The sequence below is a fragment of the Triticum aestivum genome, chromosome 3B (assembly GCF_018294505.1).
Source record: "Triticum aestivum cultivar Chinese Spring chromosome 3B, IWGSC CS RefSeq v2.1, whole genome shotgun sequence".
NCBI lineage: Eukaryota > Viridiplantae > Streptophyta > Magnoliopsida > Poales > Poaceae > Triticum > Triticum aestivum.
Window position 1 is genome coordinate 515289168 of NC_057801.1, and position 18658 is coordinate 515307825.

The window sequence follows — 18658 nt, forward strand, 5'->3', positions numbered from 1 at the left end:
GGTTTATATAGGGACATCTTTAGTCACGGTTGGTTATACAAACCGGGACTAGAGGTCTGCCACTAGTCCCGGTTTGTGATACAAACTGGGACTAAAGGGACTCGTGGGGGCCTCGGCCTGACGCCAGCCTGCCACCACCCCTTCAGTCTCGGTTTGTATCACAAACCGGGACTATAGGTCAAAAATGAACCGGGAATAATGATGCCCGTACCCCCGTTCTCTCCTAGCCATTGGAACCGGGACTAATGGTCACATTAGTCCCGGGCCAAAACCGGACCGGGACTAATGGGGCGGACGAAAGGTCTGATTTCTACTAGTGTCCATAGATCCTTCGATAAGGATCTCGCTAGGTTTTTCTGGCAGGCCGCGAATGGCCGCCTGAAGTATCATATGGTCAAATGGGTGGACATATGTTTGCCCAAGGATCAGGGGGACTAGGTATTATGGCCTCCCGATGCATGAGCGTCCCCATCATGCTGCAATGGGTGTGGCGGATCTTGAGAGGCGAGGGCGGCTTGTAGCTGCTACTGCTTCATGCAAACAACCTAAGGGGTGAGCCTCTCCTAGCTTGTTCTCGCTCAGGGGGTTCCCAGTCTTGGAGATCCATCCAACGGATCAAGGAGGATATTCGTCTAGGGGTCTCCTTCACTAGAGGAAATGGGGAAGGAACCCAATTCTGGCTGGATCCTTGGGTGCGCGGCAAGCCATTTAGGGTGAGCTTCCTTGGTCTCTTCACTATCTGCGCGGACCCGACGCTCTTGGTCTCCATGGCATTCCATGATGGGCAGTGGAACATCCCGTCCCTTCGCACATTTGGGCAGGCAGAAACTGAGGGGTGGGCTAGATTGCGGGCTACCCTCCCGCTGGTGTTGCTGGATTATCCAGACACCGTTTCTTGGAGACTCACTCCTTCAGGTGAGTTCTCGGTGAGCTTGGCTTACCAGGCACTATGCCGGTCACCAATCATCCCCTTGCTTTCCCCTATGTGGAAGGCACCACTACCCATGAAGATTAAGATTTTTATGTGGCAACTACTGCAAGACCGCATTCCCTCAGGGACCGAGGTGCTTAAGCGGCATGGCCCGGCTGATGGCTTGTGCCCCTTTTGTGCGGTCTTGGAAACCGGGACTCGCATCCTATTCTCGTGCACGGCAGCATGGGTCCTCTGGACTTTCGCCCGCGAGGCTCTGGGGTCCGACTGGGAGGCCCTGGACTTTGAGGAGTTTCTTCAAGACAGAGCTACACAGCATGAGCGGCCTCGCCGCTTATTCTGGCTAATCTTTGCAGCGATGTCCTGGACGTCGTGGATGACACGTAATAAAATGGCGATTGAGCGGATCTTTCTGTGGCAAGCCTCTGACTCCTTCAAACTCCTTACTTTTTTGTAGCACTGGCACCCATCCTCTAGGCAGCGCGACCGTGATCGGCTCGGGCTCATGCTGGATGCGCTTCTGACTACCGCGTGTCGCCTAACCTCTTCGTAGGGCCTGCTATCCTCTTCGTAGGGCCCCTGTTGGCCGTCACTCGATGTTTTTTTCTTCTTATTATTTCTCTTTTGCTTTTTTGGGCGTGATTGTGTTGTTTGCCCAGCCGTATTTGCTATGACGTTTGAATGTTGGTTGTATGGATGATTTCTTTATTTATAAAGCTGGGCGAAAATCTATTTTGAGAAAGAGGAATACTCAGTGGTTTACCCTAAATTCTGGTGATAGGCTAGAAATGCCCTAACGGATTTTCTTTTCTATATATGAATCCCACCCTATAAAATTCCTCCAAATCAAATCAAATCAAATCAAATCAAATCAAATCAAAGGAGGCCTTAGTAGTTGCGTAGGCCACGTTGAGTGGACAGAGGCAAGAAGGTGCGCATAAATTGGACAGGCGCCACGCCAGGCAGGTGGACGCATTACTGCGTTTTTGAGGGGGGGATTGAAGCGGCAGCATATCAGTCGGAGGTTTTTTCTCGGGATTTCTCCGACTTTTCGAAATCTCGTTTTCCTCTTCGTCTCCTCCTTTCCTGCACCCGCCGCACCGCACTCTCCCTCTCGTATGGAATAAAACCCTCCTCCGCCCGTTTTCCGCCGCCCGCCCGCCCGCCGCCGTCCGGCGGCACCAATCATGCCGAACGGCCCGATAATCATCGACCGGGCGCAAATGCCCCTCGACTCCCCGCCGGCGGAGGTCGAGATCATCGCCTCCTCCTCTCCGCGTGTGACGCCGCAGCCCCCTGCGGCGAGCGATGGCGCTTCCGACGGTGGTGAGGGGGATCCGGATGAGTTCAAGAGATTCACTGATGAAAAACTGGAGGAAAGGATCAAGCACTGGAGCGGTAATCGGACCCTATCCGTACCTGACGGCGGCGAGAAGATGCGTAAGTTCCTATGCAGGATGAAGAAAGAGCTTGATCGCCGCCGCGCTGCCGGGCCGAGGAAGGTGAGTATAATGTGGGCTCTGCATAATCGTTTCACGGGGATTTTCTCCAAACTGCGTGCTTTTGCCCCAATCTGAATTCGTGTATGTGAGGATTATCGGTGGTTATGTTGCAAAGGTGGAATCGCGGGTGACCAAAGGGGGTGTTTTATCAGCTGATCTGCATTCTATCTCTTCGTGACAGGAAGTTTGTTTTGTTTCAGTAATTAAATTCTAAATGCTGGCTAGTAGTTTAGCTTTGGGTGATTTCTGATGTCCGATTTATAATGTTAGGTAGCGATTCAGGTGCCTATTGTCAGTCAAGTAATTTCTTGTCAGAGATAGCTATGTATTCAGTGTGATGAGTGATATTAGGATTGATAATTTCATAGAAGTAGTCAAATTTGGGTTTGTAGTTTACTACTTGATGCCCCACTTTCAATAGCCTCATTCTCTTGATTAACTGCAGATTTGTGCTCTTCCCTTTTGTATTCAGTTAAGGAAAGTATATGTTTTCTTGTTTGTGAAAGTGGGATGCTGGAAGATCTAACCCATCGTTGCAGACTTGTGCAATTAAGTTGGCACATAAGCAGCTTCTGCCAAACATTGTTTTTGATGGAAAGAAAAATGGGACCATAGGGGGAAGGACCCCTCGGCCTTTGATTATAGAAGCGAGAATCTCGGTTGAAATATTAGCTCCCTGTGCGGGATCGAACCCGGCTGGCTTGGAACGCTTGACAGTGCCCCTACCACTGAGCTAGTGCTCAGTTCACTGTGCCAAACGTCTTCTGTTCCACGATGTATCATTTTTATCTTGAATGTGTTCGAAACATCACTTCTTTGGTGTTATGGGCATGTGGATGAGATATTGTGTCTTCACAATCAGGGCAACTAACAAGGAATTTAATAATATTTCTGAGCAATTTACTTTTGCTATGTTCTATGGCGGTATTATTGGGCCGTCCTAATATATTCCTATTTGTGAGCATACTTTTATTGAATGATTTGTCAGCATATTTCGTCCATGCCCTTACTTTGTGGTTTTCATTAATTATTGTAGGTTGACACGGGTTGGAGACAGTCAGCGCAGACACCCAGTGGGGATGATCCCTACACCTTCAGTAAGCTTTATTATTTCTGTTTAGTTGTTTATGCAATGCACGTCGGTAGAATATCAGGGGAAAAAGTTGAGTGTACGCCTAGGCGCGCTTAAGCTCTGAGTGGAGGCCTACCGCTTCGCTTTTGGGGTAAGCTGAAAAAAGCGCTCGGACGCCTAGGGTTAGATGAAGGAGAACCGAGTGAGACAAACAGAGGAGAGCAAGGCGACATTGCGCCGCCAGATCTGGGGCTTTCTTCCCCGACCTCACCACCCATCTTCCCCAACCTAGTGCCGCTGGACCTTGAGCTCCCCTTCCCCGACCTTGCCACCAGTCCTTCCCCCTCTCCCCCGATCACGGACTCCTCCTCGTCTAGGCTGGAGCCTGGTGGCTTCTCTTCCCCAACCTTGAGTTACTCCTCGTCTCTTCTTTCCCAACATAATTGCTATTTTACATTTATACATGCCTTGCATGCTTTGAAAAATGATTTTTTTGTGTGCCCTTGTTCCTGTGCATATGACATCCATACATAACGCTTAAGCACGCCTAGGCGCTGCTTAAGCTGTTATTGCACTACAAGCGGAGGCAAAACGCTCTCTCAGCGCCTAGCGCTTAAAAAACTCTCAAGTAATATCAGATACATATGCTGTTTTGTTTTCTTGTACCCATCTGATGGCCACCTGAAACCCATAGGGATAACTGCCATGTAGAAGAAGGCCAGATGGCATGGTTTGAAGGTGATTTGGGCATTGGAGGGGGGTGTTAAACTATTGGCTAATTCAATATTCTTGTTTTAATGAACACATGCTATCCCAATCTCTCAAACAGAATACATAAACAGTACCGAGACTTGGTTATCGTTCATGGTTTCTGATACTAGATGTTGTTAAGACTTAAGAGGAAGTAGCTACTAGCTAGCATATAGCTGAATTTGGATTTGGACTTTCTAGGAAGTTCTTACAATGGATAGTGGTGGTCAAATGATTTCATTATGTTGTATACTGCTCGACAAGATATGGATGTTTCCTTACAGGGAGGGAGCATAGATGCTTCAGGCTCTAGACAGTCTGTTTACAAGGTCAACAAACACCTATGGTACCATGTTTCCAGCATAATCATATTTTGTTGATATAAAAAATGCACGTCCCTTTTGGATATTTCAATGGCATAATGCACCTGATCAGTAAGCATTAGGATTCATTTATTAGGTCTTTCTTTTGGTGGTTGGTCGATCTAAGACCTTCCTTTTTCCTGCCTTCAACTGTCTGATGGGTGCCACTTATGTTTTATCAGTCATCAATGTACCTTTGCCATTTCTTTTGCAGAGGAAAGTGACCATATCAACTGCAGCAGGTTTTCTGATAAATGGCATTGCCATGGTAAGGTATGCATTTTAGTGTCCTCACTCCTAGTTTTGTATGTTACGATACTATTGTGGTTAGTATTTACAAACGTTTTGACAGCTTTCCTGGTTATATGTAGGGCGAAGCAGCATTCGCTGATGAGCTAGGCCATTTTAACACAAGCAAACGTGCTTCCCAAGTGGAAGATCGGAAAAGAGTAACGAACACAGTGAATCATCAACCAAAAAGGCGTAGAGTTTCTCAAAATATTGCTGACAAGAAACATTTAGATACAAATGGTAGGAAGTTAGGTATGAAGATCTGTACAGAAGATCAACAGAAAAATAACTCTGTTGAGCCAAAGGGCATGACCACTAAACTACGCACAGAAGATCGCTCTTCTGGGAGTTTGACCAAGAGGTACTCACTCCTGTTTGTTGATCCAATTCATCTGTTCTTTTACCTTTATTAGTTGTATGAGCTATATTATCTCTTCTTTAGTTGTCGTCTGTTTTGCTTATGCGTCTGAGACTTTTCACTTTGTTCTTGTTGTACAACATTTATGACTTGTCATTTTGCTTGTGCATGTCTTCATTTGTTGATTTATTTCTCTTTCTATTGCCACTCTGTCAGCTACACTATCTTGTGTTCCATTTATAAATAAACTTCAATATAAATAATTCTGGTTTCTTTCTGATTTCATAGACACTGGTATCTTTGTTTCGTTTGTGTCTCCGGAGGGCTGTTATCATCATTAAAGACTTCAAAGATTATGTCCTGTCATTGCAGCAATTGGCATGCTAAGCACATCTATCTTCAATGCTATATCTTCTTCGTGTAGTCCATAACGTCACCATTAGCTGTTGGTGGAAGGAGTGAAATAATGAAACAGTGGTCTTATAACATGCATATACGACTCCGGAGCCCTCATAGCCAGCTATTTGGATTAACCTGATGGAGTCGCCATGTGGGAATAAGTTTGCCTTATCTTTTCTAATTTATAAGAGGAACATAGTTGCATCTGAATAATTCTTATAAGTAACATCCGTCTTTAAAACCACTATATGTGGTATAAACCCCGGATCGTGACTGTAGATTGTAGTTGTGCTGGATGGGAGGCCAGGGTTTGTAGCCATGGTGTACCACAGCTCTTGGGTGAGGGCTTGGGCTCCTGTTGGTATGTGGTACCCCACGTAACATTTTGTTTCTCTGATAAATTATTCTGATGTGCAGGTGGGACCATTCCAAGAATCATACCTACCATTACCGGAGGTTAAATAGAAGAAATGAAAAGAAGGTGAATATGCTGACAGCTGTTTCACCGGAGGTATTGTTTTTTCCATTCCCTCATGAAAATGAAATTCATTATCAGAACTAAGATTGCTATCCGCATCTAGCGTTATAGTACTTATCATGGTGTAACATTATGAGTACAAATGCAAAGGTTGTTTCTGTTATTTCATCCAACATGTTTTCTGAATAATAAATCTTTTTTAGCATAAACAGTAGAGAAGGCCACTACTATAAATAATAGATCTATCGAGTTAAAACCTAGATCTGCCAAATACAAATATTGGTCATCAAATCATTCACAGTGTTTGGATTTGATTCACTGAGAAGATCGTCATTGATACTTGAATACTTCATCATTATCATTAATTTCATTAATCTTAGCTGCAAATGTTTGACATGAATTAAGATTTGTACATATGTATTCCAATCATGCTCTTATCTTTGTCAGGAAGTAGTTCTCTTGGATGACGAGGATACAGAACTCTTGGATGACGAGGATACAGAACCTTCTAAATCAGTTGATGTCGAGATTGTTAATATATGGTAAATTGGTAACACAATAAGTTATAATGTTTCTGCCTGTTAACATTTCATCACTATGACCATTTATATGCTTAATTAATCAAATTGGATTTCTGTAGGGACAAATCACAGATCTACTATCCGTCGAAGTAAGAATCATGTATTGTTAGAGGTATTGACAGAGTGATTCTCCGCCCATACTAATGTCTACTACTGTCTACAGGACTCATCCAGAAACTGTCGAGCTGACATATTCTGACATAAAATGTCTTGACCCCGAAGTTTTTTTAAAATCACCTGTCATAAACTTTTACATCCAGTAAGTAATATATTCTCTTTTCTGCTTGTGACATTATCTTCCTCTTTCTTCTGTTAGTAAGTTCAACGTCCAAGTGCTCACATGCAGCTGTTGGAAAGTTTGCATGGGCATGATTGAACTGCATTTATTTATAGATGCCTTTTTTATTTTCTTATTATATGCAGTTCTTACCTTAGATGCCACTTAAGGACTATCAAATGTTATGTAGAATTAGAAAAGTACGTTATGTGATGTACTCACTCTATCACTGAGGTACTACAGGGAATTATCAGTACCAACAGACTAGTTAATGAATGCGTGGTTGAAAGACATATTTGATGTGTATAAAGGACTAAAAGTGCAAAAGTGTATCCGGTTGAATGATTCATGACGTGTCAACATCTCACATTTACTGTGATGTGCTCCCTTCAAGATCGAATGTCGGTGTTGTATTTGTTTTTCTAGTTTGGATGGTTTAGCTGAATAAGCATAAAAAATTCGATCATATGCTTTCTAGTCCCCCTGTCCCATAATATAAGAGCGTTTTTGACACTACATTGAGGGAGTAATTTTTAATACATGTTTTCTGTCCATACCGACTATGGCAATTTCAGGTACCTAAAAAAATCCAGGCCTTGTGACGACTTGTACATCTTCAATACATATTTCTATAGCAAACTTGAAGAAGCGTTATCCAGGACGGTATGCTCTTTGATCTTATTGTGTTGTATTTAGTTATTTATGATGTTCAACACTACATGTCCTTGCAAATCGATGGGTTGAAGTTACGTTCTAGGTGGTGCGTGATCTGGCCTGAAGTGGAAGCTTCATTGTTCCCATACAACGATGCACACATAAACACTTGTGACTTTCTGCTGTAGTGCACTGCATTCTCTCATTGCAAAGTTAATACCCTGGTGTCATTCAATTCACATTATTTTTTCATATACTAATTTGTCCATGTTCTATTGATTTTCCAAAGCTTCTTTTAAATTATATCACCTTACTGATAAGGTTAGTAAAATATGGGGCTGATATGTGCATGTAAATATAACAATCATATTACTTTGTACTTTTTCTTGAGACAGTTTTTCGAATTGCGAAGTTTTATTCCCAGTTTATGTTCCAAGAAATTGTATAAAACCATGGCAGTCATTTGAATGTTTAATGTGTACATTGCAATATGCATGGGTTTTTTGTTTTCAACATGATATGTTCCAGAAAGCCGGTTCATATATGTTTTTCTATGGAAAATATTGTACTTTCCATTACTCTTTCATTTTATAAATCTCTGTTTATTTATTACCTTTTGCATGTTGGGATCACCTCTTCTTCACCCCCTCGAAGCTAACGTTTTAAAATGCTGACTGACTTTGTGCATTTGTTCTAGGGTGAGTGTGGCTCGCAGTTTAGCAAGTTAAGGCGATGGTGGAGAAGTGTAGATATTTTTAAGATACCATACCTCCTTTTGCCAATTCATGGACAGTAAGTTTCTTATTCTCTGGATAATACTGCAAGATGAAACCAGATGTGCTTATCTGCTACTCCCAAGCATATATTACTTGTTTGGTTGATATTTGACATGAGTGTGTGTTTGTTGGTCAATGGATAACATTCTAGTGTATCTAGTTATCATATACTACCTCCATTCCAAAATATAAGACGTTTTGGTACCTACCAAAACGTCTTATATTTGTACCTACCAAAACGTCTTATATTTGCACCTACCAAAACGTCTTATATTTTGGAATGGAGGTAGTACTTATAAGATGGTGATTATCTTATGTTCTGTAAATTAGGGTGCATTGGAGCTTGGTCATTATCTTCATGCCCGCAAAAGAGATAGAATCCGGGCCAAGGGTGTTTCACTTGGACTCTCTAGGACTACATTCCAGTGACAAGGTTTTTGGCGTGATTGAGAGGTATATTTCATGATACTATGTGAGAAAATGGTCTTGATCCCAACCATTTACAACAATCCATATTATTTATTCAGGACTGGAGGGTGCTGTAGTGCTGTGTACCTCCTTATAGGGAAACCTGCCATTCTAAAGATTCCTAATTTTAATGTCTTGCCCATGCTTTCACAGCTACCTCATAAAAGAATGGCGCCATCTACAGAAGGATTCTTCTTATGATATTCCTTTTTCAGGCACAATATGGAGACATCTTTCAAGAAATATACATAAGGAAAAAATTGAGGTAAGAACCATAGTGTTTTTAATGATGTTCTCAAGGAGCTGATTACTTGAGAATATGAACTTATGAGCGTCGTGAATTGAATTACAATGAACTTGCTGGCTTTACAGTACCTATTCCTTCACTGTGCTTTTTTGTGCCAGTTTTCTAAAGCTACCTTTCATTTCCACTTGCCAGGTGCCCCAGCAGCAAAATGACTTTGACTGCGGTGTCTTTATGCTTTACTACATCGATAAGTTTATTCAAGAGGCACCAGATGATTTGACAGGAGTGCGGCCTTGCAAGGTGTAAATTAAACTGCTTCATTATTTGTATTCAGTATAAATATCAGGAGTCTTGACTTTTCTGCTCTTGCTGGTTTTTAGTTTGGACGCAAGTGGTTCAGCCCTGTACAAGCTTCGGGGCTGCGGAAGCGAATACGAGATCTGCTGTTAGATATATTTCAGAACGCTCCACCTAGTGATAGAAATTTAGTGTCGGATGCCGATGATGACTCGGAAGATGAAGAAGATAAGGGCAAGGACACAATCGTGATCGTTTGAATGCAACGACGAGTGAATGAAGTCAAACAATGCAAAGATCATGGTGCAGTTTTGCATGAGAACACCGTCTGGCTGCATATTGGCTGTAGGTGCGATGATACAGCCAAGGTCACAATATTCGTGACATTCCTATGTGGCCCAGTGTATATGTTGTTCTGCGGACAAAGTTCCAAAGATATAACGATACAGCAAAGCAGACACATGTATCATATACTCCCTCCGCCCGAAAAAGTTTGTCCCATGCTTGTCCCTCAAATGGATATATCTAGCACTAACTTGGTGCTAGATACAACCATTTGAGGGACAAGCATTTTCGGCGGAGAGAGTATAAGTCTTTGTAGAGATTCCACTATAAATCACATACGGATGTATATAGATGCATTTTAGAGGTAGATTCACTCATTTTACTCCGTATGTAGTCTATAGTGGAATCTCTACAAAGATTTATATTTAGAAACGGAGGGGGTATTTGGTATGCACCAAATGATCCTTTGACTTGCCCATGAAAATTACTCTCTTAATTCCGAAATACTCCCAAGTGACTCAACTTTATATTATAAAGTTATAATATAAATTTGAGTCACTTATTTTGGGACGGAGGGAGTAACTGATAACTTTTTTTAAGTCAACTCAAGTTTGACCAAGTCTCTAGAAAAAATATATCAATATCTGTTTCAGTGGATTCTTTATAAAATGTATTCCCATACCACATATATTTGATAGTGTAATCTTGGTACATTTTTCTGTAGACTCGGCAAACTTAAAAAGGTTTGCTTACATGGGGAAATATTAATTTGGAACTTGAATTTGTATTTGAGTTATGATGAGTGAGGTACATTCGCATTGTTGAAGAAAGCGAAGAAAAAGGATGCTGATGTGGCTTGCTTGTGGCTCTTTCTTCTATTGGCTAGTCTCAGGCATGATTGTTTCAATTTCCAGGTGCGGCTCAGTCAAGTGTTAGTAATAGCATGAAGTAAGTTGTCGGTTCCAAGAGAGCATAAAAAGACCTGGTCGCAAGAAAAGTCTAATAATCAAAACTTTGTATCAAGTACATGAAAAGTTACGGAAATAATAAAAGAACAAATCCGAATAAGCAAGCTAACCTTTTGACTTATACCAATGTTATGATGGAAATAGAAAAACTTGTCTTAGAACAAACGTACAATTTTAATTAATTTGGAATGGACATGAGCGGACTTTTAAATTTATGATACTCCAGCTTTTGTACACAATTTCAAATTGTCCATTAGTTTTATTTTCCGAAGATGTGTCACAAATCAAACTCAGCCTTGTAAACATTGCCACAAGTAAAAATGCTATTTTTATAAGTGTAAGAGTAAATTCCCCCTGGCTTTGCAGTATTTCAAGATTTAATTCACCATCAGTTAGACTAAACATATGAGCCATGTGATGTAGACAATTATATCATGAGTAAAATGCAAGCGCGGTCCTAATTCTTTCCCAAAAGTGTCGGCTGGGTCCTAATTCTTTCAAAATGCACATCTGGGTCCTAAATCTTTCTAAGTTGTTCACCCGAGGTCCTAATTTCGACTGTCCGCCGCTGACCAGCTCGCGTGGCGCTTTGACCGCTGCCACGTCGACTCGAGGGCCCACGCGGGATAGTTCCCGCGGTTGGAGGTTGGTAATTTAAGCAGTTTGGCCCCTGGAGTTTGTCCTCTCTTCATTCCCCGGTCCCTAGGTCTTCTGCTTGCTCTCTCCCTCTCTCTGGCGCCGCGCCGTCGCCGCCATGTTCGCCGCCGCTAGCTCGTCTGCCGTGAAGCACCGCGGGAAGAAGGCTGCCCAAGCGCCTGCTCCACCTCCGGCGTTAGCCCTTTTCTCGCCGCCCATCTCATCGCCGGCTGCCGCGGGTATGCTGCCGTTGGTACCATGCCCTAGCTGCCGCATTCGATCTACAATTCGTCTTGTGTCAAAATCGAAGGCAAATCCTGGCAGGATTTTCTACAAGTGCCCCAATCACCATGTAAGATCTTTTACAAGTGCCCAATCGATTTGATGTTTCTGTGTTTCTTTTTGACTGAATTTTTTTTGCTCAATTTCTATCAGATTCAACCAAATCCTTGCCAACATTACTATTGGTAAGATGGACCAGACAACTATTTTGATTTTTTGGTGAGAGCTGGGTATGTCAGCCGTGGATTGAGCAGTTTAGATTCGGCTGGTGTCATTGCAAGTGAAGAAACAGAGGTGCAAGATGCTTGTGCAGGAGCAATGCATAGCACTGTCGAGACTGTGGCATATGCAGAAGCAATGCAGAAGATGAATGAGCTCATTTTTCTCTGTAGGAGTATTCTCAGTGCACTTGTTGTACTGATTGTAGTTGTGGTGTATGTAGGATTTAAGAAGTGATGTGTTAGTATGATGTATCCAGTGATCAATGCTTGTTGGTGTATCCAGATGTTGATGATTTACTGTTGCAATGAAATTGAACTAAAATTTGGCAGCATTTTGGTTGTTTTTCTGTACTTTGGCACCATTTTTTTACTAGCATTGACAACACAAATAAACAGTAATATGCAAGGCCATTCTTTTACTAACTGAACTTCAAAGCAGTCTGAAAGATAGATAGATGGACCCAACATTACAAGGTCTTGAAGTTGTGCAACAAAAGTATTACATTTCCATGGTTTGTGTGAAACCCAAAGCCACATCTTAGCATGAGGTTTCATTACAAACCACCTTGTTTCCTAAGCAAAAGAAAAACATCCTACACTGCTTCTTTCCATAACATCTTTGTAGCTCTTCACTTCTGAGTTGTTGGGGCTTTGTTCTCCTTAGTTTTTTTCACTTTCTTCCTTCTCTTCAAACCTAGTGTAGCAGTAGTGTGGCTTCTTGGAGCTGGCAGGGCATCTCTGCAGTTTGCAATGAACTGGCTTTCTGGTAGAGGAGCTGGCACTGCTGTTTGAGATTGTTGAGTAGCTATAGCCTACAAACCAACCAAACATGTATTTAGTAATGTAGGTGAATTTCTGGAAGAACAGATGACATTGCATTTATTAACATTGCATTTAAATAAAAAGCTCTCACTTGGTCCTGTAAAATCTCAATCATAGTAGATGAAGCAAGATCATAATTCATAGAAGAAGATATCATATTAGATGTACTTCTGCCCACTTGTGGACATGCCTTTTTCTGCAAAAAAAATAAGAAATGTTGTTGACTATTGCAATTTTAGTTTTCAACGGCATTTAAGGGAAACATTTAAGGGAAATGCACCTTGCAACTGGGCCTTCTCTTGACTGGTAGTTTAGTTCTTTGTTGTGTTTCTGGAAGCACAACCTGAATTGGCACACGTTCTGTTGTTTGCACATGTTCTGCTGCTTCCTCTTCTGCTGCTGGATATTGTTCTGCTGTTGGATATTGTTCTGCTCCTGCCTCATGTGCTGCTATTGGTTGTCCTCTACCTAGTTCAGGGCACTTTCTTTTGTTGTGTCCTGGTTGATTGCACACACTGCAGTGTCCAATAATGCCATGTCTGCTCATCCTAGTTCCATTGTCCTCCTCTAGTGGGTTCTTCTTTCTCTTCTTTCCAGGCCTACCAACTTTCTTCTCATAGTGTGGTGGCAGCATTTGAGGCCCATTAGTTTTAGGCCACACTCTAGGATCACTACATGGCATTATGATCTTGCCATAAGCAGCTCTGAAAGCATCTATGCTGTAGCACTTGTTGACAACATCCTCTGGTTTAATTCTTTCATGTCTTAAACATGCAACTCCATGTCTACATGGAATTCCAGAGAGCTGCCATGCCCTACAAGAACACTCCTCCTTCTGTATGTTCACATCATACTCCCCAACCATGCCTTTAACATGAAATATGTGTTGTCCAACTGGTAATGCAGTGCAGTTGTTGGACATGTTAATATTTTTGTCCAGTTTTTTTCTAACTTTTGGACAAATTTGACCACACATCTCCTCAGATTCCAGATTCTTGCTATAAAACCTAGTCATTAATTGGTCCTTGATCTTCTTAAGACAAGTAACTATAGGCATTTCTCTGGCATCAAGTATATACCTATGAAATAACTACAGTTAGATAATGCTACAGTACTGACAATATGAAATCACTTCACAGCTGAAATGCTACAGTACTGACAACTTACTTGTTGAACACTTCACAGCTGTTGTTAAGAAGCAAATCACACTTTGGGAGTTCATGGAAATAGGCCTTGCACCACTGCCTTGGGTCAATTGCATCCAAGTACTCATAGGCCCCCTGGTCCAACTCTTTCATCTCTTGCATGTACTTCTTCCAGTCTGCCTCATGTGTAGCTCTTGCAATTTGCCACAATTTATTCTTGAATACATCACCTTTCCAGTTTTTTGCAAAGTTTTGATGCAGATGCCTCACACAAAATCTATGTTGTGCATCAGGAAACATTGCATTGACAGCATTGATCAAGCCCTACATACATTGTAGAACAAACAAATGAAATGCTACAGTATGATAATATGAAATGCTACAGTATGAAATGCTACAGTATGAAATGCTACAATGTTCTTACTACCTTCTGCCTATCACTCATCTATGTCCATGGTGCTGTGTTTTGTATGTTCAGATCCTCCTTCAATGTGTTCAAAAACCACTTCCATGTGACAGTATCTTCCACTTCTACTATGGCAATTGCAATGGGAAAGATACAATCGTTGGTTCAGTCTGCCTTTGTGAGCTTTCACCTTAAACCTGGGACTTCCTCTTATTCCACTGCTAAACCCATGAGATTTAGGGCTTAGTACAAGAGGTAGCTCAGGTGTACCACTAACATGAATATCATCCATTACATTGTCAAAGGCCATATCTTTGTGATCAACAAACAACTGAAACAACTGGAATTTTGGAACAACTGCTGTCATGTGCAAAGTGTCAGTGTCACAGTCCACAATCCGCAGTCCGTCGGCTAAATTCTTTCCAGGCAGTAACCAGTAAATAACGTGCTTAGATTGGTCACTATATCCCAGTTGCTGCATAAAATCAGTGAGCCAGAGAGGAGACCATGTATCTACTTCGCAACCATCGAACAGAGCAACTTTACCATCGACATACGTCTTCGATCGGCCAAATCCGTAGAAAAATCCACCATAGTTGATTTCTACGGTAAAAACCTCCTCTTGTGCTCCTAGGTATCGAGGGATTCAGTCAAATACTACCATCGATTCGAGCTAAATCGAAATCCACGGAAAAAGAGGATCGAGGGTTAGGGTTATGGGCAACACACTGACCGTATCGTGGAGGAGGATCTCCAGGTCGCCGATGCACGGGCGCCATCCTAGCGTCGCCGCCGCCGGACAAGCGCCTACGATGGCCGCCTGCCTCTTCTCACCGGACCGCCGCCGTCGATCTCCCCTGTTTCGCCAGAGCAGAGAGAGGTGGGGAAGAGGAGAGGAAAGGACTACGGCTGTGGAGAGATTAGGGTTGGGGGGCTCTTTTGAAAAAATGCACGGCTGGTCGTTATCCCGCGTGGGCCCTCGAGTCGACGTGGCAACGGTCAAAGCGCCACGCGAGCTGGTCAGCGGCGGACAGTCGAAATTAGGACCTCGGGTGAACAACTTAGAAAGATTTAGGACCCAGATGTGCATTTTGAAAGAATTAGGACCCAGTCGACACTTTTGGGAAAGAATTAGGACCGCGCTTGCATTTTACTCTTATATCATTGTGAACTTTTTTTGAATATCAATTCAATGGTATAAATTTTTATGGCATGTAACCCACATTTCATTGATCTTCAACCCTGAAACGCGTGGGCACAGAGTAGACGTAGATTTCTTAATACAAAAATATGAATTTGAAATAAAGGCAATCTTTCGGCACTGACTGTGACTGGCATATCCACTGGAAATCAAATCGGTCAGTGTACGCTGAAAGAGAGTCCGTATTCATGCAAATGATGTGGTGCATCACTTTCCATTGAGCTATCTAACTGCCGTTATGAATTGAGCATGTTTAGGATTCCATGATGCATTCAGGGCGAAGAATCATAAAATGCATCAGACGAACAAAAACTGGTATCATGAAACAAGGTTACTTAAAAGTTGCCATGAATATCGTCACAGGGCAATAAGATGACTGGCACACCATGTCATCATAAGTTTTAAGCAGTGAGACTACAGATTCCATCAGCAAAAATCCAATGGTATAGTCCACAAGGCATGTAGCTAGTGTTATTGGAATCTGCCAGGGGAAGGCTAAACTGAAGACTCTTGTATGGTGACTGGAGCACCATTCTTGTTATAGAGGCGTTGCAAAACCTGAAGTTGCAAATGAGAGGGAAAATAAAAGGATCAGAACAAGAACACTACAAAAAAAACAAAGAGAACGTGTGGAAGTACCACTATCACATTACAGAAGGCCAACTACCAAGGTACAGTGGTAATGGATGGCTTTTAGTGAAAGGCATTGGCAGGTGTACAAGCAACATAAAATTCATGAATCTTTCATCAGCAGAGATAGTATCAAGATGCTCCATACAATATCAAGTATCAATATAATATGACAGGCTTAATTACCAGTGTAGCATATCCATTTTGTAAGTTAAGAAATTCATCAAGTGATCAGGTGAACCAAAATAAGCAAGATGCAGCATTACTGATAGTCTATAACAACTTAACGGTTATTTTGGTATAAGGATTGCATACACCTTGGCTTCAACCTTTGGTTCTACATGCCATTGCCGTCTTTCGGGATGTCAGTTCTTATACAGTATATGCCCTATAACTATGTGCCTGTCCTGGTATTGTAAAGAACATTAATAGATGATCAAGCTATTTGACCTGATCATTTAAGAAAAGATGAAATCAACCAAGTAAGAGGCATAAATGAGAGAATACATAACATTTTTCCAAAAGGAGAAAGCAGTTAACAAAATACTTACAAACAGAAAATTGATAGGCCATACGCTAAGAGGAAGGAGTTCAACTAAAGAACATAACAATTACTTCCTCCGCTCCTAAATATAAGTCTTTTTAGAGATTTCACTATGGACTACATACGGATGTATATAGACATAGTTTAGAGTGCAGATTCACTCATTTTGCTCCGTATGTAGTCCATACTAGCATCTCTAAAAAGACTTATATTTAGGAACGGAGGGAGTAGATAATTTGAAGGTTTGTACTCCCTCTGTAAACAATAAAATTCAGTTGAAGGTACATACTACATAGGGGCATGCATTTGGGCCACTTTGATTATTCTAGTCACGAAAGCAAGCCAGCAACAACGATAAAGTAGTGAATGTCTTCCATTAACCCCAAAACAAGGACACACCAAACGATATTAGATTAAAACTCAGGCACACACTGGCCACTCGCTTCCTACTACAACCATTCTACCTCAGGCATTGCTATGTTCATATTTGAACTGCACTTATTTCAGCCTGACCATGAATAGCCACCATCTCAATCATGGGAATGCAGATATATCAAAAAGTTCAAAACTAAGGAAGCACTATTATGTTTAAAAGATACATCAAACTTCAAACCTAATAGAAGGGAGAACAAAATCTAATTCTGACATAATTCACTAGATGACTGTAGTTCGTTTTCTGAACTTTTAACATTTCCACGCCTCATCCATGTCAAGGAGATCCAACAAGACAAATTAAGTCATTTTACCTTCGGAGAGCCAGCCCCAAGACCCGGGCTTAAGCCCGAGCATGGAGGTGAGCAGCGCCGATGCTGTCGCGCTGTGCAGCGGTATCAGCCCCTGCGCGCCGCCCAGCGCCGCCACCGGCACCCTGCACAACGAAGGCCGCGCCAAATCTGAGCAAACCATACTGTCCAAGTACGACCAATCCGAGGAAAAGAACACCGAGGTACCTACCTCGAGATCGCGAGGCGCCGGCGCGGAGCGCGCGGCAGAGCGGAGGCCGCCAGCTCCGGGGACTGGGCAACTGCCGGCCTGGAAAACGTTCTGGACAGAGTAGATGGGGAAGCGGAGCGCAGCCCCGCGAGGGCTCGCCGCGCGCCGCCAGCCGCCGTCGCCATGGCTGGTGTGGATGGGCTCTAAAACCCTCGTCGTTGCCCTCTTTGGGCTTCTTTCACCGTTTGGACGCTGATGGCCTGTGAGACCTGAGTGACACCATAGGTGGACGCGGTCTATACGAGTGAGCTATGCCCAAATGTGGCCAAATGGGCCGGCGCTGGCCCAATAACCCGCGTGCCCGTCACGTGGCTAGCCTGGCCCGGCACGTTATAATCAGGTCATGCCGGCATGTGGCCCACCTAGGGCCATGCCTGGGCCACGAGGCTGGGCACAAATGCCGGCACAACACCGTCGCTTACTTTTTATTTATTTTAGATTTTTTTTCAATATATATTAGCCCCTCAAAACAGCTAGGCCCAAAACTGCCCAAAATCAAGCGGGCTGGTGGGCTAGACGTGCCGATGGGCTGACCCGTTTTCTTGTTGTGATGTGCTTGGGCCAATGAGTGTGGCGCGAGTGCCTGCCCGACACGACCTGCGTATTAGGCGTGCCTGGGTGGGTTGCGCCGTGTCTGGCCCGTTTAGGCCAGGTTGGGCCGTGCCGGGCCATCTAGCCAGGTCATGTGCCACATTCAGTGGACCAGGTCTACATAATTATCAGAACTGTCAGCTTTCTTTTCTCAACACGAACATCCTAGCAACTGTTGGATGCACTTCGTCAATCTTGACGCGCGATCCCATTGACCCATCAGATGCAACAAAGCGTTCACTCCCGCGTGGTCAAGCGCAAACGCGAGCGTTGCACTGGTTCTACCTTATCCATTCACTCATCTTCTCTCTCCTTTTGACGAGAGGTAAGCTGCCGATTTTCGGTGTCGATGCGGGCCACGGAGGAGACGAGACGAGCGGCGATAGAGACGTGGCCTAAAGCGGCGAAGATGATGTCCATGCGGGTTGCGACGGCGTCACCGACTAGCACGGGGTGGAGGTGGTCTGGGAGCCACCGATGGATCTCGACGG

At 43.1% G+C, this 18658-nt stretch overlaps 2 protein-coding genes and 1 long non-coding RNA gene across 4 annotated transcripts; 1 reads left to right on the forward strand and 2 right to left on the reverse strand.

The window, feature by feature from the left end:
* The first annotated feature begins 1911 nt into the window (after positions 1 to 1911).
* On the forward strand, positions 1912 to 10380 carry LOC123070671 (ubiquitin-like-specific protease 1C). 2 transcript variants are annotated; one of them, XM_044493963.1, is made up of 14 exons: positions 1912 to 2433; positions 3470 to 3530; positions 4832 to 4890; positions 4989 to 5269; positions 6083 to 6176; positions 6591 to 6685; positions 6784 to 6813; positions 6888 to 6983; positions 7577 to 7664; positions 8353 to 8447; positions 8762 to 8884; positions 9053 to 9164; positions 9339 to 9446; positions 9527 to 10380. In XM_044493963.1, exons 1-14 carry the CDS (start codon positions 2119 to 2121, stop codon positions 9701 to 9703), a joined length of 1734 nt encoding a protein of 577 aa, XP_044349898.1. In that variant the 5' UTR covers positions 1912 to 2118; the 3' UTR covers positions 9704 to 10380. The 2 variants fall into 2 exon arrangements, with proteins under 2 accessions (XP_044349898.1, XP_044349899.1); XM_044493964.1 differs by lacking the exons at positions 1912 to 2433; positions 3470 to 3530 and adding exons at positions 3561 to 3917; positions 4540 to 4601.
* Positions 10381 to 12188: 1808 nt separating this feature from the next.
* LOC123065620 (uncharacterized) lies at positions 12189 to 13012 on the reverse strand. The gene is made up of 3 exons (XR_006431093.1): positions 12938 to 13012; positions 12749 to 12853; positions 12189 to 12647 (listed from the first exon to the last, which is right to left on the reverse strand). It is a non-coding gene; the product is annotated as an uncharacterized lncRNA (long non-coding RNA).
* A 2710-nt stretch (positions 13013 to 15722) lies between these two features.
* On the reverse strand, positions 15723 to 17798 carry LOC123070673 (protein NUCLEAR FUSION DEFECTIVE 6, mitochondrial). Its single transcript, XM_044493965.1, has 3 exons — positions 17538 to 17798; positions 17330 to 17451; positions 15723 to 15967 (listed from the first exon to the last, which is right to left on the reverse strand). Exons 1-3 carry the CDS (start codon positions 17699 to 17701, stop codon positions 15948 to 15950), a joined length of 306 nt encoding a protein of 101 aa, XP_044349900.1. The 5' UTR covers positions 17702 to 17798; the 3' UTR covers positions 15723 to 15947.
* Positions 17799 to 18658: the final 860 nt, after the last annotated feature.

What these genes read in the sequence shown, in the direction of transcription:
- LOC123070673 (XM_044493965.1), bottom strand. Translation starts at nt 17,701, where the DNA reads ATGGCGACGGCGGCTGGCGGCGCGCGGCGAGCCCTCGCGGGGCTGCGC. An exon ending in CGGCGCCTCGCGATCTCGAG is followed by an intron (nt 17,452 to 17,537) that starts GTAGGTACCTCG and finishes TTCGTTGTGCAG; the next exon opens with GGTGCCGGTGGCGGCGCTGG. An exon ending in TTGGGGCTGGCTCTCCGAAG is followed by an intron (nt 15,968 to 17,329) that starts GTAAAATGACTT and finishes TTGCAACTTCAG; the next exon opens with GTTTTGCAACGCCTCTATAA.
- LOC123070671 (XM_044493963.1), top strand. Translation starts at nt 2,119, where the DNA reads ATGCCGAACGGCCCGATAATCATCGACCGGGCGCAAATGCCCCTCGAC. An exon ending in GTCGAGATTGTTAATATATG is followed by an intron (nt 6,686 to 6,783) that starts GTAAATTGGTAA and finishes GGATTTCTGTAG; the next exon opens with GGACAAATCACAGATCTACT. An exon ending in AAGAAGCGTTATCCAGGACG is followed by an intron (nt 7,665 to 8,352) that starts GTATGCTCTTTG and finishes CATTTGTTCTAG; the next exon opens with GGTGAGTGTGGCTCGCAGTT.